General features: G+C 32.9%; 1 protein-coding gene across 1 annotated transcript; it reads right to left on the minus strand.

The window, feature by feature from the left end:
- Positions 1-2,737: 2,737 nt before the first annotated feature.
- On the minus strand, positions 2,738-5,033 carry LOC107029727 (L-type lectin-domain containing receptor kinase IV.1-like). The gene has a single exon (XM_015231171.2). The coding sequence runs from the start codon at positions 4,965-4,967 to the stop codon at positions 2,967-2,969; it is 2,001 nt and encodes a 666-aa protein (XP_015086657.1). The 5' UTR covers positions 4,968-5,033; the 3' UTR covers positions 2,738-2,966.
- Positions 5,034-13,387: the final 8,354 nt, after the last annotated feature.

The raw sequence follows: 13,387 nt of genomic DNA on the forward strand, positions 1-13,387 counted from the left end.
GGGGGGGGGGGGGGGATGGAGAAGACAATTTGGGGTGGAGGTGTGGGAATAATTTTTTTAAATTAAAAGTGGTTAATTTTTTTTAAAAAAATTATTTAGTTAAATAAATGCCACATAAATCATCATTTAATAATTTTTTTCTATATATGACACATGTTATTATTTCATTCGTCACTTTGATACGTCATTAGCGAGTGTGTTATACACACCTTACAAATTTGATAAATCGTCGAAAAAGTGTTTAAATGGCACATTAGTATTTAAAATAAACAAAACCGATTAAAGTATTTAAATAAAAATTAATACTAAGTTTAAATGGTCACCGATGAGTTAGCCCTTATTTTAACTACTTCTCATCCTAATGAGCATACGTTACAACAAAATGTTAACATGCCCGGAAGCCTACGCTGTTTACTTTTTCAAAATTTGCGGCACATAATGTAATTAAAAATAAAATCACAAATGACAACTAAATATTTGAAGAAATTTATTTTAAGTGATTTGAAGCAATTTATGTTAATAAATTTTGGTATTTTATGATATTATTGTAGTTATATTTAACTTTAAAATCAAAGATTATAAAGGCAAATGCTTATGTGCGTTCAATTAGAAAAATATTTTATATTTTATTAGAATTTTTTTTATCATTGTTTAATGAAATTTAATGATAGATAACTGTGATCTTATATTATGAAAATTAATGATGGATTATAATAATTTTATTAGAAAAAAAATATGTTTAGAAAGAAAAGAAACAACATAATTTATTAGGAATAACACATTTCTAGCTCAAAAGTAATAGTGAAGGCATTTTTGAACAAAGTAATTATCGGAGACATTTTTATTTGATTTCAGAGCATCTTCACCGTCTTTTATTTTTAGAATAATGACAAGTAAATATAAACACAGAAAATAATTTGAGATTATTTTAAAAAGATTACAATAAATAATACTTAAAATGTAGTATATTAAATCATGAGCTAAATAACAGAAAGGCCTAAATCATCTTAAATCCCTTAAATATTGTCTTCATAATAGTTATTTTTATCATGTTAATTTGTAGAGGGATTGAAGTTTGGATTTTTTTTTTTTGCTGTAAATGTAATGTTTTGGGGTTAAATTGATGTAGATTTGTATGATTTTGTTTGATTAATCAACTATAGAACTCGAAAAGAAATTAATCATTACTCAATTTTTTCCCAATAATGTCATTGGAGTTGGTTAATTTTCCGATGAAATTCGTTTCACTGTACAAAAAATTGAACGAAGAAGAACGTTAACAAAAAGTTATATCCAATTTAGCATAAAGACGACAAGAATTAATGTAGTGGAGAAATTTATCATCAATGAACCAAGAAAGTTCGATAATACTTCCTACGTTTCAAAAAGATTGACCTAATTTGACTCGAAACGAAATTTAAGAAAAGAAAGAAGAGTTTTTAATCTTGTGATTCTAATTTAAAGTTATGTCAAATATACCAAAATATCCTTTAATTTTGTGGTCTTAAAAATGTCATGTGAAAGGTTAAAGTCGAAGTGTTGCCAAAAAAGAAAAGGATCATTCTTTTTGGCCATAACACATATATTGGACCCTAAACTTGGCTTCAAATTTTAATTTTGACCTCCAACTTTCATAATGCACAAAGAGACACTTTAACTATTCAACTTTTAAATAAATAAACACATGAGTCCTACATGACAAAATACACATAAGACACCCCACGTAGGACAAAAAATGACATGTAGGACATGTGTGTCTATTTGTTCAACTTTATACAAGTTTAAGTGTTTACTTGTGCACACCCAAAATTGAAAGGCATAAATGTGATTCAAAACCAAGTTAAAGAGCATATTTATGTTATATCTTCTTTTTTAAACAAACTAAAAAGAATTTTTTTTTTGAAACGGATATATATATATATATATATATACATACTGGGTGGACGGTGGTTGTAGTGTTTGGGGTGATGGAAGGGGTGGGTAAGTTGGAAGATTCTTTTTAAAATGTTTATTTTTAACTTAAAAAGTTTTTTTTTACTTTATAATACATTTTAAAATTAAATTACTGTACTAAAATTACCAGATGTCATTATTTACTTCGTCAATTTGCCATGTCATCGCGAGTGTATTTCACACACTTTATACTTTTAATTTATTATCAAAAATATTTAAATAGTTCGAATTTAAAAAGTAAAGGCGTTCAATAAATACAAATATTAATTCAATTGTCTAAATGAATTATGTTGGTAACTTTAAAGCTCTGACTTGAAGCCTAAAAAGATAATTTGCTTTAGTACATGCATCTACGAACATTTATTGGAATTGGAGTCTATTCAATGTGAAGTTGTTTTATGATCTTCCAATACATTTATGTCAAACTTTTGAATGTTTATTAAATAAATATCATGAGGTTCCTTTCATCTATCAACACTCTTTTTTTTAATTAATAAAACATTATTTTTCTATCTGTAGTCATTTTTTTTTAAGGTCTTCTTGAACTTCTTTGACTTTATTGGTTATCATTCACTTATTTTTCTTATCGATTTAATCGTTGACCCGTTAAAGAGTTATTACTAGTCATGGTAATGCCTCAATTCCTAGTTGTTACCTAAATGTAAATTAAGTATCTTTGTTCAACGGTTAAGTCAATTGTTTTTAACTTTCATTTAAGAGTGCTTACTAATTCTGTTTCAATTAGTCTTTTTTGTATTATTTGAAGCAAAACTATGAACGGGAGTTATTAATCATATTCTTAAATAGAAGTTTAGGAGGTCGATGAGACGATACATTTGGTACCAATTACATAGACTTGACAAAAGTTATTACTGTGAAACTTGACAATGAAGAGAAAAGAGTGTTGTCTTCTCTGTATAGTGTTACATTCTACACTAGTAGTATCATGCCTGAACTACTTCACTGTTAAATGTTCATGAAAGTGTTCAATCGTGCTTCGTGTGTAGACCAATTCATCGGCCATCAGAAAGGAGTGATTCTGCTACAGATGAAGCGGGGGAATGTGCATTAACAGAAGAAGCTGGATACGACTTGATAAAATCATCAAAACCTCCGCGATGGTCAAATGTTAGGTCAGCATATGAAACACCGAGTGCTGATAACTCTGGTAAGGCCACAACACCTTTCAAGAACAATACGTTCTGTCGCATGGTTGGCCTAAAAGAGGGCTCTGAATGAGAACAGAACAAGCCTAGACTTAAGACCAACTCAACTTGCCCTGGAACAAAATCATTGCCTAAGTTTGGATCAACAGCCTCGAGAATATTACCTCTATTCCAGCACGAAAACACCCAATCAACTAAAATCAGATCATCACCGTCTTGTCTTGGCTCTATCGGCCTCCTACCACACGCAACTTCAAGTAGAAAAGCCCCAAAGGAAAATACATCACTACTAGGTGTTGCCCTGCCAGTTCTAGTATGCTCTGGTGCAAGATAACCAAGAGTACCAACGACACGAGTTGATTGAGGATCAGTCCCATGACCATATAGCCTCGCGAGTCCAAAGTCTCCTAGCCTGCCATTTAGTTCACTATCCAACAACACGTTACTAGCCTTAATATCCCTATGAACCACTACGCGGTCACATTCTTCATGTAGGAAAAATAGTCCTGACGCTACACCTTGAATGACTCTGAATCTTTGGTTCCAATCGAGGGTGAGTCTTGGTTGGTCGTATAAATACTTATCTAGACTTCCATTAGACATGAACTCATAAACCAAAAGTAATTCCCCTTTTCGCCTACAATAGCCCAAAAGTGGTACTACATTCCTATGTTGCATACGACCTATACTTACAATCTCCGAAACAAATTCCTTCATCCCTTGTCTTGATTCATGAGATATCTTCTTTACAGCTATCTCAAGTTTAGTTACAGGCATCACTCCTTTATAAACTTTACCAAATCCACCAGCTCCCAAAAGCTCCTTTTCTCTGAACCCTTTAGTAGCAGTGTACAAATCCTTGTAATTGAACCTTTGCGGTCTATACTCACGCTCCCAATCTTCAAGAACTTCTTCATACTTCTTCCTTCTAACATAACAAACCACCACCAAGGTTGCTACAATAATTGTAACCAAAGAGATCACCGGTAACCCAATCGTTACAAATCTTGATGCCCCTTTACGCCCAAGACGAGGAAGACTAGGAAGTTGAGAAAGTTCTTGAGCTTTCCCATTTGCCTTAAAGCTCCATCCTAAGATATAATGATGTGTTGGGACTGAACCAGTTGATGATGAAAAACCAACATACATAATCTCATTAAGAATCGACGAAAGATCATATTTCAAAGACAAAAGTGGAGTAACTGGTTTTTCCATATGTAATGGAGCTACTGTCACATTGATTAGCTTAGTTATACCATCATAATCCACCCAAACTTGCATTGCCTTACCACTAACCAGAGTAAAGTTGTTAAACAAACCAGTATGATCATCAAAATAACCTGCTGTGTGATTTGCTACAGACCTTAATCCATTTATATCAATTCCAACATGATTGTCATTCATATCACCAAAATCCGCGCTATATATTGTATCAAACTCAACTCCAACAACATGGTTTGATTTATCCCCATTATTACTTGAGTTAAAAAGACCAAGATAGTGGTTTGCCAAAGCCTTTCGAATTCCTCTCTGTGGCGCGATAACAAAAACTAGTCCATGACCATCCAATGGTCTATAATCAGACCTTATCGCAAACACAAAGGTTGTAGAGAATGAAAATGCATCACCATTAGGTGAATTCTTGAAATGAATTGGATTTGGATAAAAAGCATGGCCTTGATCTTGTGTTTTGGAATCTGTTAACAACAAAAGACCATTGGATGTAATACTAGCAATGCCATCTAAACTAACATCACTTGGTTTGAATCCATCGTAAATGAATCCATCAACTTCACAAGAAGTTGGTGCAAACAAGAGAGACACTAGTATGACAAAATTTAACAACATTGGTAATATTTTCTTGATTGAGAGAAAATATGCTAATTTGTTCTAATGTTGAGAGCCACAAAATGAGAAAATTAATAAATGTAGGATGGTATGTCCAAGTTTTCTAGCTATAGTATCTATCTTACCAAGTGGTCCCATTATTTGGACTACATGAGTGGAAAGGTCAATACTTTCTTATTGGTTGATTCGATTTGGTTTTCATATATTACTCTATCATCAATTTGTGAATACGATGAGATAATAATTATTGATGTTTGATTAGTTAATGTATAATTACCAAGTTGGTTCGACATATTTGGACTATATATATGAGAGGAAAGGTCTATTTTCAATTAGGGTGGATTATCGGTTTACTAGATTCGAGTTTATATATTATCTCAAATATGTCATTAGATTTTGAGAAAAAGTGTATCTATGTCATCGTTTAAAATATCGGATCATCTATGTCATTTCCATTAAAGAAAATATTTATTTATGTTATTATTTGTAAACGGGTCATAATTTTAGTTTTGTAAAATCATTTTTATACATGTGGACAATAATGATTCGGCCATGTCCTTAATCAATTTTTGTTAAAATAGAAAAGACTCAAATATGTCATTCAATTCTAAGAAAAAATTCATCTGTCATTTGTTCAAAGTTTGGTTCATCCATATCATACAAATCATAATTGATCACGTATAAATAATGATTTTGCACAATTAAAATTATTTTCAATTAACAAATAATGACATGAACAAATTTTTTCTCAAACAGAATGACATACATGAGCCTTACTTTACAGCATAAATAAATCTTTTTCTTAAAATTTGGTGGCATATTTGTGATTTTTCCCAATTACCTATTATTGATATATAAACATACTTATTGAATAACAAAATTCATAAGATAACTATTATTAATTTTCAGTTACATGAGAGAAAAGTGTTGGGAATAAATTCGTAACAGAAATAATATTTGCGGTAATAAAGGCAACAAATGCGGAACACAACAATACGGTTAATCAACGAGAATAAAAGAGAAATAATGACACCAAGATTTTACGTGGAAACCCTCCTAAATAAGGGAAAAACCACGACCCGAGAGGAGCAACAAATATCACTATAGTAAGGATTTTACACTTGTATGTCTGAGTAAAACTCCAAAGACCACTACACATTCAAAAGAAATAACACTCTTTTGATTTTTCCACCTCACTACAATACCGCTCACACTCTCTATTTTTCCTCACAGATTATTTTCTTCTGTGATGCCTCACTCTTCTTTTCTCTCCTTTGTAATTCCTTTTTTTTTTTTGTGTATTTTGAAATGAGCAAGAGCTCTCTATTTATAGGAAAATCTACTCCTAATGATGTCACCAATGACATCACAAGAAACACAAGATTTCAACATTTTCACCTATGTAGAAATCTTGCTAAGATTTTGGTTGGAAAAAGAAATGGTGAGCGTTGAATTTTGTTGCAACATTTGTTGACTTTAACAATAATCAACAAACAAAATTCAACCATTTTTGCTATGTTTATCTACAATGGGTATGGACTCCACAAATCTCCCCCTCCAGACCCATTCACCCTGAAGGAGGTAGCTCTAGGTTTCTAGCTTGAGTACATGCCGACAAGTTCTTTGCATAGCTCAAACTTGTCCTTTGATACCACCTTGGTCAGCATATCTGAAGGGTTTTCACTAGTAGGGATCTTCATGACCTGCATAGATCCGTCCTCTATCTTTTCACGAATCCAGTGATATCTCACGTCAATATGCTTCGTCCTTGCATGGTACATGGTGTTCTTGCTCAGGTCTATTGCACTCTGACTGTCACAATAGACGACATACTCAATCTGATGCAATCCAAGTTCTTGAAGAAATCGTTTCAGCCATACCATCTCTTTGCCAGCTTCAGTAGCTGCAATATATTCTGCCTCAGTTGTAGAGAGTGCGACACACTTCTGCAACTTTGATTGCCATGATATAGCTCCCCCTGAAAATGTAAACAAATATCCAGTAGTGGATTTTCTATTATCGAGGTCACCTGCCATATCAGCATCAGTATAGCCCTTCAAGATTGGATCAGATCCTTTAAAACACAAGCAATCTCTTGTGGTACCTCTTAGATACCTGAGTATCCACTTAACTGCCTCCCAGTGTTCTTTTCCAGGATTTTCAAGGAATCTGCTAACAACACCAACTGCATGAGCAATATCAGGTCTTGTACACACCATCGCATACATCAAACTCCCCACTGCTGAAGAATAAGGAACTTTAGCCATTCCCTCTTTCTCCTCTTTTGTTGTAGGACACATCTGTTTGCTCAACTTCAGATGACTCGCAAGAGGCGTGCTAACAGGTTTAGCACTCTTCATGTTGAAGCGTTCTAGTACACGTTCAATGTACTTCTCTTGAGATAGCCACAACTTTCTTTTTGTTCGTTCTCGAACAATCTTCATCCCTAGAATTTGTTGTGCTGGGCCCAAGTCTTTCATGTCAAATGACTTGGACAAATCTTTCTTCAACTTTGCAATCAGCTCTTTGTCTTGTCCTACAATTAACATGTCATCCACATATAACAACAAAATAATAAAATTGTTGTCAGAAAATCTTTTGAAGTATACACATGGATCAGAATAGGTCTTTGTGTACGTTTGACTTTTCATGAAAGAGTCAAACTTTTTGTACCATTGCCTTGGGGCCTGTTTCAACCCATAAAGACTCTTATTCAATTTGCACACCATGTGTTTCTTTCCAGATACTTCAAATCCCTCTGGTTGCTCCATATAAATCTCTTCTTCCAAATCTCCGTGAAGAAATGCAGTTTTCACGTCCAATTGCTCCACTTCAAGATCTAGACTAGCTGCTATGCTCAAAATAGTTCGAATAGAAGTCATTTTGACAACAGGTGAAAAAATTTCATCAAAATCAATACCTTTCTTTTGTTCGAAGCCTTTTACAACCAATCGAGCTTTGTACCTCACCAACTTGCCATTTCCATCTTTCTTGAGTTTAAAGACCCACTTGCACTTAAGTGGTCTTTTTCCTTTTGGAAGTTCAACTAGCTGGTATGTGCCATTTTTCTGTAGAGATCCCATCTCTTCGTGCATGGCTTTCATCCATTGGCTCTTTTCTGGATGAGACAACACCTCCTTAAGACTTTCTGGCTCACCTTCATCATTGATAAGGACATACTCTGAGGAAGGGTATTTGGTTGATTCTACCCTTTGTCTTTCTGATCTCCTCAGAGGTTGAGATTGTTCTTCTTCTGGGTACTCCATTTGCTCGGTATTATCACCAAGTTGCTCCCCCTGCTCAACAATCTCATCAGGTTGCTCTTCATGCTCAGCAACTTCATCAATCATACTTTCTGCACTTATGGGATGGTTAGAAGAAGAAGGAATGGTAACAAGATTAGGAACTATACCATTCTTTTTCTTGGCCTTCTCGGATAGATCATCAGCAGTTCCAACTTCACTTTCTCGAAAGATTACATCTCTACTTCTGATGACCTTCTTCTTTACAAGATCCCATAGTCTGTACCCGAACTCTTCATCTCCATATCCGATGAATATGCAAGGAACTGATTTATCATCTAGCTTGGTTCTTTGCTCCTTCGGTACATGTGCAAAAGCTTTGCAACCGAACACCTTTAGGTGCGAGTAAGACAACTCTTTGTTGGTCCAAACTCTCTCCGGAATGTCAAACTCCAACGGAACTGATGGACTACGATTGATAAGATAACACGCTGTCCGAACTGCTTCACCCCAGAATGTCTTGGGTAATTTAGCCATTCTGAGCATGCTTCTCACCTTCTCAACAATGGTGCGATTCATTCTCTCAGCTACACCATTGTGTTGTGGGGTTCCAGGAACTGTCTTTTCATGTCTGATTCCATGGTTTGAACAGTACTCTTCAAATTCTCTTGAAGTGTACTCACCTCCATTGTCGGTTCGGAGACGTTTTAGCTTTCGACCTGTCTCTCTTTCTATCAGAGCATGAAACTTTTGAAATACTTGAAACACCTGATCTTTGGTTCTCAAGATATAAACCCACAATTTTCGAGAAGCGTCATCAATAAAGGTAACAAAGTATTTATTACCTCCTATCGATTCTATCTCCATTGGACCACAAACATCAGAATATACCAAATCAAGTATATTCGACTTTCTTTCAGATGATGTCTTAAATGAGACTCTATGTTGTTTACCAAATAAGCAGTAGTTACACGATTTTATCGTTGTACCTTTGGCAAAAGAGATGAGTGACTTTTTGGAAAGAATTTGCAATCCTTTCTCGCTCATATGACCCATTCTTTTATGCCATAAATCTGCAGAATTTTCTTCGTGAGCCGCATTTAATTCACCTTGGCATATTTCTGCATTTGTCCTGTATAATGTGCCACGAGCAACTCCTTTTGCAATCACCAATGCCCCTTTGGTGAGTCTCCATTTTTTATTTGCAAAGTAGTTCTCATATCCATCTTGGTCCAAAGCAATTCCCGAGATCAAGTTCATCCGCAAATCAGGTACGTGGCGCACATCTTTCAACACTAATGTGCATCCAACATTTGTTTTTAAGCAAATGTCTCCGATCCCCGCAATCTTTGAGTAACTTGTGTTACCCATTTTCACATTGCCATAATCACCGGCTACATATCTGCAAAAAAGATCTCTTACCGGTGTGGCATGATAAGATGCTGCTGTGACGACCACCCATTCCGACTCTATACCTGCCAAGTGCATGCATTCTTCTTCCTCATTTATGAGGAGAACAACATCGTCATTATTTTGCACCATGGCAGCTGTGTTGTCATCATTCTTCTGGCCGCTGCTTTCCCCTTTGCCCCTTTTTAGATTTGGACAATCTCTTTTGAAGTGTCCTGGTTGATCGCAATTGTAGCAATTTCTGGCCTTCGATTTTGATCGGACCTTGGACTTTCCACGAGCTCCGGATCTACCATAGTTACTTGAGCTCCTTTGGTAACTTCTGCCTCTACTTTCCGTGATGAGAGCCTGTCCGTGATTTTCAGGCCTTTTTCTCATCTTCTCATTAAGCAAAAGGGCTGATGTGACATCCTTCAACTCAATAGAGTCCTTACCATGTAAAATGGTTGTTGCTAAAGTATCGTAGGAAGATGGCAACGAGTTTAGGAGCACTATGGCTTTATCTTCATCCTCGATCTTTACTCCGAGGTTTGCTAGCTGCGTGATTAGTCCATTAAGTACATTTAAATGAGACAAAAAATTTGTACCTTCACCCATATGTAGCGCATATAACTGCTTCTTTAGGTACAATTTATTTGTCAGCGTTTTGGACATGTATAGATTTTCTAACTTTGTCCAAATGCCACATGCACTCTCTTCATCGATGATGTTATTAACTACATCATCTGTTAAGTGCAATCTGATTGCACTAGCAGCCTTTTCATCCATTTCTTCCCAATCCTCAAGTTTCATGGATTCGGGCTTTTTGGATTTGCCGCCTAGTGCCTTGTGCAAACCCTGTTGGATGAGCAAGTCTTTCATCCTTCTCTGCCACGTTGAGAAACCGCTATCACCGTTGAATTTTGCTACCTCGTACTTTACTCCAGACATTTTTTTTATTGAGTATAGTACAATAAGCTGCAAAAAATATTTCTGTAAATGAGCAGAACCTGTGCTCTGATACCAATTGTTGGGAATAAATCCGTAACAGAAATAATATTTGCGGTAATAAAGGCAACAAATGCGGAACACAACAATACGGTTAATCAACGAGAATAAAAGAGAAATAATGACACCAAGATTTACGTGGAAACCCTCCTAAATAAGGGAAAAACCACGACCCGAGAGGAGCAACAAATATCACTATAGTAAGGATTTTACACTTGTATGTCTGAGTAAAACTCCAAAGACCACTACACATTCAAAAGAAATAACACTCTTTTGATTTTTCCACCTCACTACAATACCGCTCACACTCTCTATTTTTCCTCATAGATTATTTTCTTCTGTGATGCCTCACTCTTCTTTTCTCTCCTTTGTAATTCCTTTTTTTTTTTGGTGTATTTTGAAATGAGCAAGAGCTCTCTATTTATAGGAAAATCTACTCCTAATGATGTCACCAATGACATCACAAGAAACACAAGATTTCAACATTTTCACCTATGTAGAAATCTTGCTAAGATTTTGGTTGAAAAAAGAAATGGTGAGCGTTGAATTTTGTTGCAACATTTGTTGACTTTAACAATAATCAACAAACAAAATTCAACCATTTTTGCTATGTTTATCTACAATGGGTATGGACTCCACAAAAAGGTCTATATTTTCAACTACAGACTTTTTCTTCAAATGTCACTAGTTTCAATTGTTTTAGCAAAATTTAGTTAAAAAAACATTTAATAAATTAGAAATGGAGTATACAAACTAAAGATATTTCCTAATATAATAAATACATTTGAATTTGAATAAATTATAATTAATGATAGGTGTATCTGATGCCAACAACTCAATAAATATAGTACTACAAAATATTGATGACCCTCTTTGAAAGGTACTGAAAAATAATAATGTCAGCAAGAATTTAATTTCTTGTGTGTTGGATCGAGCTGTAAACATATGAGTTCACGTTATGGGAGTATGTAGTATGAAATTTATTGAGTATGTAGTATGAAATTTATTGAATATATAAAATTATTCAATTAATTTTTTACTTTATCTATAAATGTTTTTTTAAAAAAAATTCATTTGGAAAAGATTGAGAAATACATATATTTCTTATTTATTTAGGAACTTCTTTTATCGCTATCTAACTGAAAAATTGATGATGAGTTACTATAATTTTATCCATACGACTTATTAGGGGTGGACCTTATTGGGTTGGTTAGGATTTTTCAAACATCAAATCAAATCATCCGTGTAAAATTTTTAAATTTATAAACCAAACTAAACTAATAAAATTCAATTTTTTTTCGATTTTTCAACCTCGGATTGGTTCAGGTTTTTCAAATACCAAATTAAACCATTATGTCGTATTTTTAAATTTATAAATCAAATCAAACTAATAAATTTTGAATTTTTTCAGATTTTTGGATTTTTCGGTTGAGTTTGCATACAAACATATAATTAACTTGTGCTCTAAATATTTCTTTAGTCCAATCAAAATATAATTATCTAAGGTGTTTCTTAAAAAAAAACACAAAATATGAGACGAGTATCGATGACACAAATATATTCAATAAAAATTAATAATGAAATCATCATATAAAATAAATATGGTAAAGTCATAATGAAAATAATCATAATTTAAAAGTGCTAAATCATGCTAAAATAAGTTTATAAGTATTAGGTATATTACTAAATATTTAAGGAAAATTAAAATTAGATTATGTATTTTAATTATCTAAACAAATGTAAAACTAAAGAACAAATATTCAATATTATTGTCATTCTTAGTGTTGAATTGATTTTCTTTGTGCATTAATATTAATTTGATTTAGATTTAAGTTTTATTATAATTATCAACATCTATGAACTATAATCTTTATTGGATCATTTCGAATTATAACTTTTAAACTTGAAATAATATATTAAAAGATAAAAACTATGAAATAGTATAATAAATGTTTTAATTAAAATGATATCAAAGTAAATATTTTTATGTATAAAATAAAATTTTAAAATTACATATATAATGTCGGGTTAGTTTTAATTCGGATTAGTTTTTTTAGTTAAAACCAACCCAACCCAAATATAGTCAAATTTTTTTCGCTATCAAACCAAGTCAAACCAAACCACTAATCGTGATTTATTTTTGATTTGACTCAATTTACAGTTTGGTTCGATTGGCGATTCGATTTTGTATACCCCTACGACTCTTATTACTCATTCTTTTTATTTTTACTTGTCTACTATCCAAAAAAATAAATTTTCAATTTTACTTATTACTTTTTTACATATTAAAAAATGATAGTTATTTTTTCACGTTTTACTCTTAGCATATGCATCAACCTCATCACTGTTATATTTTTTCTATAATTTGTCTAAGTATATCTCTTCAAGACTTTAAGAAAAACTACATTAATGAACAAGACTAGATGCCTTTAGTTCTTGGCTTGGTTTTTCTTTATTTGTATAATATAATAATACTAGTTATAAAGGGCATTTTTTTTGTAGTACATATGCTAAATTATTTTTTTAGTTATTACAAGATAGTTAAAAATTATTTTTTAGCTAAATTAAAATTTTTTTAGTTATTACAAGATAGCTTTTAGATAGTTATTAAAAAACAATCTTATAATATAACAAAAAGATTTAAGAAAAGAACCTTTTTTAGACTTTTTTCCATTAATAAAATCAGTGTGGAAAAAGATAAAAATACATGCATATATACATGTACACACTTAATCGCATTTTATATTGAAATAATGGTCATAAAAATAATATATATATATA

This window comes from Solanum pennellii, chromosome 9, assembly GCF_001406875.1.
Source record: "Solanum pennellii chromosome 9, SPENNV200".
NCBI classification, from domain to species: domain Eukaryota; kingdom Viridiplantae; phylum Streptophyta; class Magnoliopsida; order Solanales; family Solanaceae; genus Solanum; species Solanum pennellii.